Raw genomic sequence first — 17,894 nt, 5'->3', positions numbered from 1 at the left:
TCGACGCAAGCTTCGCTAATCATCAATCAACGTTAACTACGATCTGCGCGTATAATTTTTCATTTATAAAGCAATGTAATTATATTTTAAAGTTTACTTTGCGTGTCTCTATATGAAATATTATATGTACAGCTGGGCTACAGTATCGGATATTTCAAGGGGCCGCTTTAACAGGAAAAGAACTTATATGCAGCATCTTGTAATTGTAATTACAGCTGCACTTTTGGAATTGTCAAGCTATATATATATGTTTAATTTATATAAAATTTATATTTTGCTCTCGTTGAAAAGTAACAATCGTAATATTATTTCATTTAACTATTATTATTGGGCACATAGATTCATTTTGTTATTTCTTTGATAGAATTTATCTGTTTCTTTCTTTTTTTTTTTTATTTTTATTCACATTAAAAGCATGAAGGAGCACTGTAATGCATGCACTTATATTTTATAAGTGTAACGTTATTAATGATACATCAATTTTGAATGTGCCTTTCTATAGCTTTCTAAAACTTTATTCGATAATAATGTATGATATAAGATGGATTCATAATTGCTACTAATGTTGTAAACATACGATTTAATGATATTTGTTATCCTTTCGATATGGATACGTTGGAATGAACAAAACTGTTGATCATCTAATGTTTTTCTTATGAAAGAAAGGTATTAGAAAGATATCTTGATTCTGAAGTTTATTGAAAGTGCTTTGTAATGAGTGTATTGTCCCTTTCTCGGTCAATACTTGGATGTAATAGTATATGTAAAAGCATAGATGGAAACTGCCAATACAGAGAAAAGAATGATTTTAGATAATAGTACGTACTATTTCCTAGTGCTTCAATTTACTGCTTTATCCGGTTTTCAAAACTCTATGAAATCACAGTATATAATTAAATGTTTATACTTATAAGATAGAATAAAAATTCGTCATGTGCTGCAAAAAGTAACGCATTACTTATTTCTAATTTATATTGGACGTACAATCATATAAAAATGATTAAGGTATGTAAAATATTTGTTATCAATATTTTGCTTAATAGAATATTTGATATCTTACATGTATGTATTATATATCATTTGTAAAAATTTCTTTCAATTTAATACGCATAACTTGTGAGAATAATTTACGTCATATATTATACACACACATGTGCACAATAGGTGGGATTTTTCACCCCCGTATGAATGTGTGCTCGAATGTTACTCGATGCACGCATAATCGCATCGCGCATGCGTGAAAACGCCGCATACGTTCCCTCTTTTCCCCCTTCCTATGACATTGCGCGTGTGTTCATCCTGTCATTGAAAAAGTCAGTCCTAGCAAGATGGCCGGCCGGACGAGCTCGGCCTTTTGTTATTGCGCCCTTGCATTTTATCTGTTTTTCCTCACCGGTTCGAATAACGGGGAAAGATTTGGTGATAAACCAAAGACCTTGCACATCTACAAGGATAACGAATCTTTACAATCAAAGAAAACTGTTATTATCAATAAAAATACCTTTAACGACGACGATAATGGAGAAACGTCATACCATCAACGAACGCGCAGAAGTGACGAATCACGAAATCTAAACATTAAGCCAAATATTACCGTCAAGGTAGGTCACTCCTTTCTATCTCTCTTTCGATTTGTTTTATAAAAAAAAAATTCAATTCGATATTTAGCATAGAATAATGATTGTGTCTTCTTTTCCAGTTTTTTTTCTTTCATTCCTATCTTTCACTCTTTCTCTTTCTCCTACTTTTCTTAACTTTAGCAGCGAGCAAGTTGCCAACGGTCCACGTTTTCTTGCATTCTTTCTCTCTCTCCCTCTCTCTGTCTCTCTCTTTCTCTCTCTCTCTCTCTCTCTCTCTCTTCTATACGATAAAGATTGTCGTATTTACGATTAATCTCCCTCGTTTGCGACAATTCTCCATCGTTATTTGCTACTTCCTGTGTTACAAGAATAGCTATAACATATAGTTACATAGGGCTTCTATGTCATCGTCGTGCAGTAAAGGATAATTGACATGTTATGCACCTTCTAGAATAAATTTAATCAAACGCGTTAAAACGAGATAGCGTCATATTTCTTCTGTCCTTTAGTTATTAAAACGCGGAGGTCGATAACCGTTTAGCTTGCATAGCTTATCATTTTACAGCCCTACATGATTATTTAAATAAACATTCCTTGTTTGTAAATAGAAAAAGATCAGATTCTTTTAATTTCATTCGTAGGAATGACATCTGCTCTTTTTCCTTCGTTATTCCATCTATCTTATGTTTTAAAAATGACCTATGTTTTTTTATAATCACTGTATATTCTTGGAAAAATACGTAAGACAGTAATTGCTGCATCATATTCTATTGTATTCTTTCGCTCATCGTATATCAGCAGAAAATGCATTGATAAAATAATATTTAATGCAATAAAATATTTCATTTTTTCCCCAAATGATTAAATTAGAATATAATTGATTAAAAAACTTTTCAAATATTAAGCCACATTATTTGTGCTCGATTAAATTCCTTCCATATAGACCGTAGTCTGTTATCTTTTTAAAAATATTTCTTTTACTCTGCCATAACAATGGCTAGCTTGCCGTGTCATGTGACAATTACTCGAGTATCAGTATGATTATATTATGAGACTTTGATTGGTAGAGACAGATAAGTATTCTAAAGTATTTGTAATAACAAAGTAAATATTTCTGCTACTGCAGTAATAGATAAATATATTTTAACGATTGTGAATGTTAAGACACTTTGAATGCATGTAATGATGCACACAAAAAAACATATACTTTTATAATAAATAATTTAATTACCTCATGCATTATTAAATAAACTTATTAACTTGGGATTGCCCGTTTATATAAGACATTATTATGTTAAGTATCCAAATTTGCCTTTCTCTTTTATTTTCAAGGTTCTTTCCTTCTTCATTTTTATATCCCATGTAGATACATTATGAATCATTAAATGATTCATCCTTTTTAATCAAAAGACCTTTGAGCATCGTACCAAGATCAAACTAAATTGATTTGAGCAATTTTCTTATATTCAATTTATTTTCGTGTTATTCAATTATACTATATATTCATAAAAAAACTCCTATAAAATAGAGATCTTCTGTCATTTTTATTTAAAATAAATGTTCTTATCGAAGATAAATTTTCTCAACATGATAACAAATGATTAATTGATTAGGATATTGTTAAATAGGATGATAAAGAAAAGATATATATAAGACAACGTATAAATGTTTATTTATGTATTTACAGGTAAACGCATTAAATGATTCTCATCAACAATTGATGGTGCATTGGGTTAGTGAAGGGTCAAATGTGATAATATGTTTAGCAAAAGATAGTACTCCTTTATTAGGGATGCGAGAAAGTAATCCTAGTGCTGTGTATATAAGTTATGATTATGGAGATACGTTTGAGAATAAGACTGATCAATTCAGAGTTTCTTATGAATACAATGCACGATATGCTACTTTAGATAAATTTACTAATCATCAAAAGAACTATCAATATGTACGTGTTTTTCTATTTCTATTTAATTAATTTATATTAGAAATATATTGATTATATATTGACAAAGACTAAATATAAAATATAATTTTATAATTTATAGTGCATTTTTGTGGACAGCACAAACAGCTTAATATTCATTACAAGGAATAATTGTAGAACAATTAGAAGAGTACCCGTTCCATTTCATCCGAGTGAAATTTCATATTGCGAGTCAGATCCACACGTTGTATTAATACTGGACAAAATTGATCCTATGAGACAGGTAATGCATTGTAATGTAATGTCTATTTGTCAAACATTTCTTAGCTCTTTTAAATTTTAATATTATGTTTTTTAGTTATGGTTATCAATAGATTATGGATTTAAATGGATACCTATACAAGCATATGTAAAAGCATTTTTCTGGTCATCGCAATGCACCATATTAGTAGAACGTACAGAACCAACAGGGTCTAATACTGTTATACGAGCAAAGTATGGAGATTTATTACTTCATGGAAGAATGGAAATGCATGATTTGATATTTCAATCCCGATTATCTCTTTTGTCTCATCATCAAAAAGGAAATCCAACTCAGACAGAAGGGAATCATGCAGGAGACTTTAATGTTGTAATCCAAAATGTTGAAGATTTTCAAATCAAGGGAGATTATATGTTTGCAACATCAAAATCTTCTAAGGTTGGTATAAATTGTTATTTATAAAGGAAATTTGTTCTATTTATATAAGCTGCATAATTTAATTGCTTTTTTCCTTTTTAACAGAATGGTTCTTCCGATAATTTAGATTTGTATGTCTCTTACAAAAACCAAGAATTTGTATTAGCTCAGTTTAATACTGAGTTGGATCGTAAAAATTATCATATTGCAGATGTAGCAAATAATAGAGTCTTCGTTGCAGTTGCTCATAGTGATACTATGGTAAATCTTTATATATCAGAAGTAATTAATCATGAAAAAGCTATATTTTCGTTATCATTGGAAGGAATTTTTACATTCTTCCCTAATAGTACATGGAAAGATAGTTGGATAAAGTAAGTAAAAAGAATCATACATAGATAAAATAAGTTTATTGTTAAATTCATTATATTGATTTACTTATCTTTTAATATATTGTCATTCAATAGTGATGTCGCTGACGAAGCTTTTGCAGATTTGTATAGAGTAGAAGGATTACGTGGCATCTACATAGCTTCTAAAGTTAAAGGAAATCCAAAATTAGATTCGATTGGGCCAGAACATTTATCATCGTTGATTACATTCGATCATGGGACAACGTGGAATAATATCAAGCCACCTGTAGCAAATCATGAAGGATTTTACCTCCATTGCCCGCAAAAAGATTGTTCTTTGCATCTGAGTCAAAGATTTAGTCAATTGTATCCTGTTACAAGATCAGTGACGATTATGAGTTCAAAGTCTGCACCTGGGATTATAATGGCGACAGGTGTAGTAGGTACAAGTTTAAAGGGACATCTTGCACTTTACGTTTCGCGAGATGCTGGTCTTACGTGGAAACAAGTATTGAAAGATTATTATTTCTTCAATATGGGAGATCACGGTGGATTATTAGTTGCAGTTAAATATTTTAAATCGCGAGGGGAAACGAGAGATATTTCCTATTCTATCGATGAGGGAGAAACTTGGCAAACGTACGAGTTTCATGAAACAATGCTACGTGTATACGGGCTTATGACTGAGCCAGGTGAAAACACTACAGTCTTTACAATGTTTGGTTCGAACAGTAAACAACATCAATGGTTAATAATTAAAATTGATTTGAGAAACCTATTCGAAAGAAATTGTAGAGAAGATGATTTTAAATTTTGGTCACCGACGAGTACGGATCAACCAGTGGTATCGTGCGTCTTAGGAAAAAAGGAAACATACCTAAGAAGAGCAGCGCGAGCAAATTGTTACACAGGTGTAAATTATGATCGACCTATCAAATTGGAAATTTGTCCATGCGATGCTAATGATTATCAATGTGACTTTGGATTTATAAAAGTAGGAACTCCGTATCATTGTATACGCAATAAGTCTTTAACCGAGGTCAATCCGTATGCAGTTCCCAATACATGTAAGCCTGGAACATTTTATAAACGTACGAAAGGATATATTAAAATACCGGATGATGAATGTATCGATGGATTGGCAAGAAATTTTGAACCAGACGATATACCTTGCCCGATGAAAGAAATGCCGGAATTTTTGTTGGTCGCGCAACGAGAACAAATATCGCGAATAAATTTGGTCGATAAAACATTAGAAATATTACCAGTCTATGGTTTAAAAAATGTTATTGCTATAGAATTTGATCTTAAAAATAACTGTTTATATTGGGCAGATATCGTTAATGATACAATTGGTAGACAATGCCTGAACGATGGTTTAAGTTCCCCAGAAATTCTAGTAGAAACTGATTTGAGTTCTATAGAAGGAATGGCATTTGATTGGGTCTCTAATGTTCTGTACTTTGTGGATGGTGTCAAGATGAGGATTCAAATTATTCGAACGGATTTATCATCAATGGGGAGAATGCGAAAGACAATTTTAGGTCCTAATAATTTACAAAAACCGAGAGGCATAGCCGTCCACCCAATGATGGGATACATGTTTTGGACCGATTGGGCTCCTGGCAATGCATCTGTTTCCAGAGCTAATCTCGATGGTACAAATATCAAGCGTTTGTTTGTTAAACCAACTGTTGAATGGCCGAATGGAATTACAATTGATCATATAGCAGAGAGAATTTATTGGGTAGATGCTAGAGAAGATTATATTGGCTTTTCGGATTTTGATGGGAAGGGATTTAAGAAAATCATAGAGAGCGATGATCGTGTATCGCATCCATTTGCGGTTGCTGTTTTTAAAGACAACATGTATTGGGACGATTGGAAACAATCAATGATATTTGTGGCTGATAAAGACCATGGAGTTGGTATATCGAATATAAATGGTCAATTGACTGGTTTAATGGATTTAAAAGTATTTGCTCACAGTGTACAAACAGGAACAAACAAATGTGCCAATATTACTTGCCCCCATATTTGCCTAGGAGCTCCCAATAACAGTCATGTATGCTTATGTCCAGATGGAATGGTAATGACAGATGGCAAATGTATGTGTCCTAATGGTGATAAGCCATTTGCTAATTCAACGTGCCCACGAGTGGCAACTACGTGCTCGGCTAATCAATTCCCTTGTCACAATGGAATATGCATACCTAAATTCTGGAAATGCGATGGTGATAACGATTGTGGGGATAATTCTGATGAAGTTCATTGTCACAAGGCTATATGTAGTCCACCTTATTTCCAATGTGATGATAATAAGTGCATTCCAAAATATTGGATGTGCGATCTTGATCGAGATTGTAAGGATGGCAAAGATGAAATGGACTGTAAATACTCGAATTGCACTAAATCACAATTCAAATGTGACAATGGCCGTTGTATATCTCATAGGTGGCGGTGCGATGGCGAGTATGATTGTATAGATGCTTCAGATGAGAGAAATTGTACTAAAGAAGTTATACCAATTGCTTGCAAATTCGATGAAATTTTCTGCGAATCGGATCATTCTTGCATACCAAAAACATGGAAATGTGACGGTGAGAAAGATTGCGAAAATGGTATGGATGAGGAAGACTGTAGTTCAATGGATTGCGAATCTTGGCAATTTATGTGCCGTGAACCGAGGAATGTACATAGATGTATTTACAAATCTTGGATATGCGATGGAGATAAAGATTGTTTCGATGGATCGGACGAATTAAATTGTACTAAAACGACTATTGCACCTACAATACCATCTCCAACATTACATGCAAATAATTGTATAGATTGGATGTTTACATGTAATAATAAAAAATGTGTACCATATTGGTGGAAATGCGATAGTGTTGATGATTGTGGCGATGATTCTGATGAAATGGGTTGCGGAGACATTGATGTAACATCCGAAGTTCCAGAAACAACGGAACAAGTTCGTGTATGTAGAGATCATCAATTCCAATGTTTCAATGGTGATTGCATTGAGGATGCATGGGTGTGTGATGGGTCAACTGATTGTCTTGCGGGCGAAGATGAATTGCATTGCAATGTCTTGTACAATGATTGCGGAGAAGATCAATTCATGTGTCGAAGGGATGGATCTTGCGTTCCGCTATCAAACATTTGTAACGACGTAGAAGAATGCCCTGATGGCTCTGACGAACTTGGCTGTCATCCTGTTCAGTATCCAAGTCCAGCTGCAACACCATCTTGTTACGTTGGTCTATTCCCTTGCGACGAAACACGTTGTTTCCCTCTGGCATCTTATTGTGATGGTAATCATGATTGCTTAGATGGATTCGACGAGAGCAATTGCGATAAGAATAATTCTCGCATTTACCAAGTGCTTGTTATGAGTGTTGATGAACGTTTGATAAATTCTACTAGTCTTTTCCTTTTCTGGTGGATACCAATACCAACTAATGTAACTTTCGAATTTTTACCATCTATTGCACGAGTCGAATCAGATGCAAAGTGGAATAATGCATCCAACTGGATCGAAGGCACTGAATATTTGTTCAGTGGTCTTCAATCTTATTCACTTTACAATCTTACAGTTTATGTGAGAATAAAAGGACAAAGTACTGTCTTCCCACCAGCTAAGTACTTGACAATTATGACAGGAGAGGGTGTACCTTCAGAACCATGGAATGTAACGATTACTCAAATAACTGGCAGAACTGTTAAAGTTTCATGGCGGGCGCCTTTGCGTCCAAATGGACCTATTACTGGATACGATTGCTTCATCTCTCCGCCTACACCACCTTTGCGATTTTCATGGCAAAAGACTTCAGGAATTATAGATACTTCATTTGAGATTTCTCAAAATTACTCATTCTGGGTTGTTGCAAAGAATAGAGAACACGAATCAAATGCTTCGAAAGTCGCTATATTAACCTTTGATAGTGCAGCAAATATTGATGAAATAGAAGATTTGAATGTAACTAAAACAACCAATCATTCTGTAACTTTAACGTGGAAGAAAGTGAAAGATGCAGATGGTTACCATATCACTCCGAGAACAAATTCATTACATCCTGCTTCGAAAACATTGATTACTATGGAAAATACAATTGAAGTTAAGAATTTAGCTCCTGGAGTTAATTATACATTTGAAGTTGCTGCAACAAAAAAGAATTACGTAGGCAAAGTAAATGTTGTAGTTGCTGCCACAAAAGGGGCGCCACTGCCATCGATAACAAAGCTTGATGCACAATTGGTTAAACCTCACGGAACAACGGTTAAACTCACATGGGATCCGCCAAAAAGTCCTAGAAAAATTAAATGGCAGTATGCAATTCATTATGGTCTCAACATGCAAGAATTCTTTAGAGGTATAATATTGATAGACAATACATTGTTTCAAAATTTCTGCACTTTCAAGATAATAGTCCTCTCATATGAGTTAATTCATTCTAATATGATTCTATTCGTGTTTGTGTTTTTTAGAGTATAAAAATCTTACAACAAATTTGACTGCTACAATTAAAGACTTAGAAGCTTGCGAGTCATACATTTTTGGAGTTGGCGTCAATGGAGATTACGGAGCTGGTCCCTTGAGTCAACCAGTTGCTGTTACGACCCATTTTAACGTACGAGCACCACCAAAAAGGGTTAAGGTGACATTATCAAATAAAAGCGATAGTATCATCGTATCTTGGAGTGCAAGTTGTCCTACGATCGAGGAACCGATCAGTTACACGGTAAGTTAATGTTATATAGTTACTTAATAAACTAAGTAATCGTTTCTCTAATATTTATCTTTTTTCTTTAAAGATTACATTAACAGAATTGACGCTGAATAAAACAAAAACTGTAACGCCACTACCAACAAATGAGTCAATTATGAAACACACGTTTAACAATATCAAATACGGCGGAGTATACTGTGTGGTAATTGCAACAGACGTTAAGAATGCTATACCTAGTCACCCAGTAAAGTATTATGCACCTCCAATCTTACCACCTCATCAATTAAAAGTAATGCATGAAGAAGGAAATTATTTTGTGGACTGGCTGGAGAGCCATCAACCTGAACATATGACCAAAATTACCAATTACCATTACGAGGTTTTAGTAGCGGAGGGAACACGAATAATAAATGAAACTAATGCTCAGATCTTTAAAGTTGATCAACCACCTTATGTATACAAAAATGCAAAACCAGATATAATATATACCTTTGCAGTTAGATTGGTTACCGAGGAAGGATATAAAAGTATATTGAGTGAAACTCGAAGTGTAGAGAGTCCAACAGGTAATTTTTTAAGTGATGAACATTATAAACTACACTTTCTCTTTTTCTTGTTTCTAATATTTTGTTGAATTAATAGCATGGCCAGTGATTATGAATACATCGAATATCATATCCCTCGCAATACCAATCTGTTTGCTCGTCATAGCTCTGGGTTCAGCACTAGCATATTTCGTTGTACGACATAGAAGATTATCTAATAGTTTCACACAATTTGCTAACAGTCATTACGATACGAGACGAGGCCAAGCAACATTCCCTGGTACCACTGATGGTTTAGGTGAGTAATAATAATATATTCAATATTTGAATATTTGTTATTATAAATATTTCTAAATTATACGATATATCCTTTTTCTTAGCAGAAGAAGAAGATAGCCCTGTGATTAGAGGCTTCTCAGACGATGAGCCATTGGTAATAGCATAAAAACGTAATATATATCTATACTATACATATATGATACACATACAATGATACATGATATACCAACGTTAGGAGAATGTGCCAAAATATTACTAATCTAATAAAATGTTGAGTCTAGGTGAAACTACAATGAAAGTCAGGAGCTTCTATAAAAGCTATACAAGTGGTTTTGAATTGATAATTTTACTAATTGAGACGTGTACTAAATGTTAAATCAATCGATTCGAAGTACATATAAAAAAATACATTATAACACGATGATTACATACATTGTCTTATAGAAATAGAATGTTTACGTGCATCTTAAAATATCAGAAATTAGTACAGCGTAAGACGACGTTTAGTCATTGGATCCTATATTAAAATGTATATATATATTATATGAAATATAAATATAAATATATATATATATATACACATATAATAAAATAAAATAAAAGAGAGATCAAACAAAGCAGAGATATAAGCTATAGAAGGAGAAATAACTATTATCTGGGAGTAAATTGGCGGTGAAAATTATTTGTAAATAGTAAATATTTTTTATGGAATGTGCAGATTTAAAAATATTTTAAAACTGCCATACATAATGCTGTTATACATGCTACTATGTGTAAATATAGACATATGTACATGTGTGGCCGAGTACGTATATAACATGATATTTATGTATGGATTTATATTTTAACACATATTAAGTATTATTTAGTACGGTTTTATCTTTTATATTTTTTATTTTTATGCATGTATATTTTGTATCAAAAATATCAGATTTCTCCCTTATACAACAACATATAATATTTCGTAAAAATGTTAAATATATTTCTATAAATTATATCATAGAACTTAAACGTTGTCAATTTTAATAAATTACGTGCCCATCAAACTTTCTTTTAATGCAACGTTATAAAAGCTTTTATACAATCAGTGCATTACAAATGAAAATAATGCAAATTGTTGTACGTGTTTCTCATTGATAAATGTACATTATATAAATTTAAAAGCATGCAAGTGATTACAGACAGATCTACGGAAAAGATAAAGTAATAAAACGATGTTATAAATATGCGGAGCTCTTTTAAACGTTTTATGTCTTTAGGAATAATTTTTAAATAAATTACAGCGAAAATGAATAGAATGAAAACTTTTTCAACTTTTATATATATATTCAATTTTTATATGTTTGGTTTCTAAAAAGGACTTATTGAATCGGATGTATTTTTATTTCATATTCTAATTTTGTTGATAGCATATAGAGGCTTCTAAAAATGGTTGTAAATAATTATAAATGAAAGAACCACATTTAGCGAATAATTAATCAATATTTATGACCAAATTGTTTTACTTTTCTTCTAATTAAATAAATATAAACATAAGATTACTATATAGAAATAGATTTTATTTATTAAAATACTTTATTTACCATTTTTTATTTTCGTTTTAAATATGATACATTAACAACTTAAAAAACCGATAATGCATTGATAAGATTATATGAACGTAAACGGAAAAAGACAGGTAATATGCACGATTTATCTCTAAGGTCACGACATTTAAAATATTATTTATATTTTTGATATTACTTTTCTTGGTAAAAAATGTAGAATGTTGAAATTATATATATTTATATCGATTGCGTGTTTAAAAATGGTATTACTGCAGTATTGTCGAAGTTTGTACTGAACGTTCTTCGCGTATGATGCGTTGTAAATACCGTTAAAAGTCACTTTTTCTTTTCAATTCATTTTAATAGTATTTATTATCTTTCAGATTATATATATTGTTTATTTTATTATTTCTCTCTGTATAAGAATTGAAAGATAAAGGGTCGTTATTATCACAAACACAGCATGTTTATAATACGAAGAACTACAATATTTAAATAAATAAGATTTAAGATATAATCAATGTAGTTAGTAATGATATGTTTAAGAATCGTAGTAATCTTTTTATTTACCGATACTACATTATATTATTATTATTATTAATATTAATATTATTAATATTTACTATGTTTGTGTTATTATATATATCAAAAGAAAAAAAATGATAGCATTATACGCAGCCTTTCGATCTATTTTAAAGAAAAAGAATGGCTATACTTTACATGATGATTTATGATAGTATATATATATTTGCGCGTAAATAAATAATATTAAGGCATAAAATAATTTTCCTGCAGTTCTTATTGTATATTATTTGAATTTTACGATTTGATGATTAATCGAGTTGTGAGAAGGAGGTAAGATTCAATATATCATTAAAAAGTAGAACACAACCCTTATTTCAATATTATACATTTCACGATAAGACTTTTATTGAATAATTATCGGTATTGTTTAAATTTGGTTATATTCAATTGATATTAAAGTACGTGTTATCAAAAATAATAATTGTTTATCTTGTAATAGTGAAAAAGAAAAAAAAATTAGAACTACACATACCATTTTATTACCACATTAGATATTTAAATTCATATAAATTTAATCACATACAAATGTCATTTAATATCCATTAATATAAACAAAATTTATAAAGTGGACTAGAAATGATCTGTGAACGAAATGTCTATGTCATAATATGCTTATATCTTACTGTACAATCGTCTAATAATTTTATTGAAAGTTTAGAATTAAATCTATAAACGAAAATCTCATAATTACTAGAAGGCAACTCACAAAAGAAAATGCAATTCCTGCAATAGCACCGTACTTGTATATTTAAGTAATTATGAACATTTGAAATCCTAATCACAAACCTGCTGATACGCGTTTGGAGTTACTTGCAGATCTTTGCAATTATAATTATATTATAGTCTTACTAATATCTCTATACGTAAACGTTATTTGTACTTGGTGTATAAAACTTGTAGATATTTAAATGCAAAGAAATGCAAATAATCTTATGAAGTGACACGAATTTACGAGTGAATTCTCCAAGGTATTATAGATTATCGTCGCATAGAACTATGTCGATGATATTTACGATCCAAATTTAAATTTGTTACATAGAATTTTTATTTTCTTCACAAGTTAGTTGCTTTTTAAATTTTTTGCAGATATTTTGCATATTGAATATTCAATTGGTAATTTACAAGTACGGGTTTGATATATGTATATCATACGAAAGTGTTTAGTGTATTTTACAATAATATTATTCGTTTAATTTGTTACCCAATAACAAAATATTAGAACTTAGATCATAATAAATAAATTCATTTATTTTCAAAATTAAAATGTTTCGTGAAAAATATGTGCATTAATTTCTTTACTTATATAAACCTTGGATCGTCAGATATTTTGATTTTTACCACAACTTTTATTTTGGAAAGCTATTAATTAGGCAACTTTCCGTCAATGAAACTTATAAATTAGACTTATACTAACATTATATCACTTTATAAGAAGGAAATAAGACACGTTTTAAGAATGTCTTAAAAATGAATAATGTGCTGCTCTAATCGTAGTTATGTGCTTAACATCTGCATACTATTTACAGTTAACAGCAAAACTGTTTATAGGAGCAAGGCACGACTGATTTTAAATATATCTTTTTGTTAACGTTATAATATTGTTTTTTAGTTTATATAAAAGTGTAACGAATTCTAAGTAGCACTATTTCCAATTTTATCAATATTTAACATAATCAATTAAATTTCATAGTTAATCCAATATAGCACAATAAGATTTCAAATTTATTAATTTTTAATACCATTACTTAGAAAAATTTGCTCTAATCGTACTTTTAAAAGTATTTCTTTCTTATTACATATGACAAAAGAATGCAGAATGTATAGAAGCTTATTTTAAATATTGAATTATTACTGTTTTTATAAAGGTAATATCATTTTGTTATTATATTTCACAATTGATGTGTAACAAATTATTATGAAACATGCATGCAAGATATAATCAAAATTGCTTTAAATGTTAAGACCTTAAGCACTTAATAAAGTGTCAATGAACTCGTACTTTATGTAAAGAATGCAGAAAGAAAATAACTTTTTTTGTAATAAATTGATAAATCCATAAAATCGATACTCTACATAACATGTGTTATATATTATGCATTATAAATATATATATTATAAATATATATATATATATATATATATTTATGTCTTTATAAAAAAAAAGCAAAATGCACCAGTTTTATAATTTACTACAATTAAGAAAATGCGCAGATCTTGTTTTTTTTTTGTAATTATAAAATATGAGTGTCAAATAAGTATTTAATAAATGCTCCTGAATTTGCACTTACATAAAATAAATAAATTTTTATACTAAACTACTGGTAACTACATATTAATAATTAGTTACCAAACTCTGTAGAAGGTTTTATACAAGTTATAGATCATATCAAGAAGTTGCATTACTACTGCAAATAATTATTTGCTTCATGGAAAAATACTATAATTATTCCGTGTAAGATATAACAAGAATAATACGTATGTGAGCATGCATATATACGATTCATCTGTATAAAATATAGTTGCTTCCGACAAATAAAAAGAAATTTGAAAATAAAAGCAACTTACTTGAAAATACGTCAAACCCTATGTCTTAAAGTTAATATTTAGAAAATTGTTTTTTTTACTAATTCCTTGTTTTAAATAGAATAATTATATGCATGCAAAATCCCAAATTCTTTTATTGTTTCAAATGAAAAAGTGGCATTGGCCATTAAAATGTATCTAAATCGTGAACGTTCGATTGGAATTGACAATCCATATACATTCGTTATTTTATTATAATAAATGTTAATATTGTTTAAGGCAGGAATAATCCACTTTTTGTCTTACAATTATCCTAAGTTTTTAATTCTATGCTTAATCGGCATAGGATGCTTTACCAAAAGCAAGATAATATATATTGAAGCATACTGTAATGTATATAACTAGATGTTATGAAAAATAAATGAAGGACTAGGAATCTTAATGGATCCTGTTGGATTTTTGAACCTTTCGCAGTTGATCCACTTTTATCAAGAAATGCGCCATGTTTATAAAAATTTTCCAAAAGCAATTCTTTTTCTGCCCATCTATCATACAACCATTTAGACAATAGTTCTGGTTTACGTGGGACCTACGAGTTTGTTATAATGAATAAAATAAAAAATCTGTATGCGCATATACATATTATTAAATACATAATTTCTTACCACTTTACTAGGATAAACTCGATAAAACAAAACCGTTTCGCAAGGTGATCTCGAACCAGTTATAATTGTAAGTAAATCAATAGGTTTACCCTGAGGATATGCTATTGTTATATCAAGAACCCAAGTGATTTCATCTGGTGCTACTGCCGTACCTGTATGAAAAATTCATAAACTTACCGTTATGTTTTTTTTCCCATTGTATGCTTTATCACGTGCGAATAAAGTTATAGAAGTAATGTAAATTAGAATAAGATATATTACTTATTTTGTTGCCTAAGTGGTCATGTTGCGCTTCGTTATCCTCCGCTGGACCGACAGTATCAAATATTATCTGCATTGCTCCTACTCTAGGTAGAGACACATTCTCTAGGATAGGCAAGTTATTTTTCTTAGCATATTTTTGTGATGTTTCACGACGCTTACACAAGAAACCTCCTTCAGGAAATAGAACCAACCACTTTCGATCGAGCGATATATACGATTCTATAAGATGTTTTTCCAGTTGTCTCAAGCTTTCATCTCTTCGTTTACGACCCTAATGATTTTAGTTTTTAATAAACTAATAAAATAATCATTGACAAAATGTCTTATGCAAAGAGATAAGAAACATCTATTACTTAATGTATTTAAATAAAATACAATCGGGACGTTAACTTACAGAAATGATAAAAAAGTCGTGATGTAAGATAGAAATAATGCCAAAGTTAGTGAATTTAAATATTCTATCCATAATCCACATCAAATTGGGCAATAGATTTGGTTTTGAATTAAATGTTGTCATTAAAATAGGAACATCGCCGGTACTCTGATGATTTACTATAACAAGTGTTCTTTCGCTAATAATCTTCTCTATATCGTCGCCTTGTTCTATTACTATAAAAGAAATGTTTATTTGAAATAATAGCACGAGGAGATCGCTCAATTTATAGTTCTAACATTTGATATTACAATTGTATAACTTACTGTCATAACCGGCGGACCACGTCCACATAGAAACCATGGCTAATAACCAATGAAAAAAAAGACCCTCTATACGCCAATATATTTGTGGTTGGTATACTTTCACAGGATACAATAAAGTCATCCATACTATATACGTAGGTATACAATAAATATTATTTAATATTACAAAGCTTGTTCGAGCAATACCCTTTACAAATGTCACTATCTTGCTAATTATCCTGGAACAAAAGTTATTATTACAGTGACTTATTAAATCTCATCGCTAATTTTCATTTTTATTTAAGCCAGCTCATAAAACAATATGAAAATGCAAATAATTTCAAATATAAAATAACCAATTTAATTACTAACTATGTAAAACAATTGGAGTATACACAAATATATATATAGTTTAAAAATATTAAAATAATTCAATTAAAGTAATGAAATATAATAATGCGGAAGACAATTTTCCACTGAATGTTTATTTAAATCTTCGCTATTTTATGTTAACTAATTATGATAATCTTTAAATTACTAATTATTTACGAAATAAAAATGTATTATTTAAACCAGAAAAAGAGAATTAGCATAATTTGACGATAGATTAAAACTTCGAAACAATTATATTAATGTCACTACTTATTTATTTATAATGATAGTGCAATTATTTAATATTTATTTATTGCTAAGAACAATTAAAAAGCGAATGGAAAGAAAGAAAAATAAATTCTAGTGCGTAAAATAATTGTAGAAACTTGAAGTCGTTTCAACAATGTGTGTGCTAAATTGAAGGTTAAGAAAACGTTTGACGAAGAAAGTTATAATAATTATATAGATATAAAAAACAAATAATCAATGAATGTTTTATTTGCTGATATTTAATTTAATATAAATAAGGAAAGAAAGCTGTCACAAAAGATATATATTTAATTTACCTTACAATGGCAGATACGCCGGAGGATGAAGAGTCAGTCATTTTTTTTTATGACGCCACTCGCTATACGAGATCAAATATATCTCATTTACTTTTTAATCATCACCATAGCATTTCTTCAAAAAGAAATTATATAATATAAAATCATTATCTCAGATGACACATTACCATGCATAAAAATGGGCGAATTGTTTATTAGGAAGTTCAAATAATAGATATTTTTTTAAAATTTGGTTAGTATTTGTTAGCGTTTTAAAAACTATGCGAATAAATGTAAAGATCCTTTTATCAGCTTGACTTAGATCATAAGTTTTTTAATTGAGGAAGTAACGAAAAAACTAAGAATTTCTCGGTTTTTATGTCAGCTGACAAATACGCGGCGCATTTGCAAAAAATACACCATGTGTCACTACTTTTGCTACTTTGAATACGTATTCCATTATCGGATATGATATAAAATAATTGTTATTAGTTTTCAATGACAGTAGATAGAATTTAATAATACGGTTTGCTTTTTGCATATCGCAGAGTTAAAATTGTATTCCAAGTCATATAAAAAGTTACAAAAATATTATAATACTGCGTTATTCTCTCAGTTTCCA

At 30.2% G+C, this 17,894-nt stretch overlaps 2 protein-coding genes across 3 annotated transcripts; one reads left to right on the top strand and one right to left on the bottom strand.

Annotated features, from left to right (window-relative positions):
• The first annotated feature begins 1,282 nt into the window (after window positions 1-1,282).
• Window positions 1,283-11,091, top strand: LOC106788826 (sortilin-related receptor-like). Of its 2 annotated transcripts, none has more exons than XM_014752434.1 (10): window positions 1,283-1,601; window positions 3,268-3,525; window positions 3,626-3,787; window positions 3,863-4,204; window positions 4,289-4,557; window positions 4,651-8,912; window positions 9,028-9,281; window positions 9,355-9,835; window positions 9,912-10,112; window positions 10,198-11,091. In XM_014752434.1, exons 1-10 carry the CDS (start codon window positions 1,329-1,331, stop codon window positions 10,257-10,259), a joined length of 6,564 nt encoding a protein of 2,187 aa, XP_014607920.1. In that variant the 5' UTR covers window positions 1,283-1,328; the 3' UTR covers window positions 10,260-11,091. The 2 variants fall into 2 exon arrangements, with proteins under 2 accessions (XP_014607920.1, XP_014607918.1); XM_014752432.1 differs by having other exon boundaries at window positions 10,195-11,091.
• A 1,590-nt stretch (window positions 11,092-12,681) lies between these two features.
• On the bottom strand, window positions 12,682-17,865 carry LOC106788827 (acyl-CoA:lysophosphatidylglycerol acyltransferase 1-like). The gene is made up of 6 exons (XM_014752435.1): window positions 17,294-17,865; window positions 16,377-16,594; window positions 16,072-16,286; window positions 15,675-15,948; window positions 15,414-15,565; window positions 12,682-15,337 (listed from the first exon to the last, which is right to left on the bottom strand). The coding sequence occupies exons 1-6, from the start codon at window positions 17,332-17,334 to the stop codon at window positions 15,101-15,103; spliced, it is 1,137 nt and encodes a 378-aa protein (XP_014607921.1). The 5' UTR covers window positions 17,335-17,865; the 3' UTR covers window positions 12,682-15,100.
• Between the last annotated feature and the right edge of the window lie 29 nt (window positions 17,866-17,894).

This window comes from Polistes canadensis, unplaced genomic scaffold, assembly GCF_001313835.1.
Source record: "Polistes canadensis isolate GaletaPanama2010 unplaced genomic scaffold, ASM131383v1 scaffold_155, whole genome shotgun sequence".
NCBI lineage: Eukaryota > Metazoa > Arthropoda > Insecta > Hymenoptera > Vespidae > Polistes > Polistes canadensis.
The sequence above is the reverse complement of the archived record's forward strand: the minus strand, read 5'-3'. Positions and strand labels throughout refer to the sequence as shown.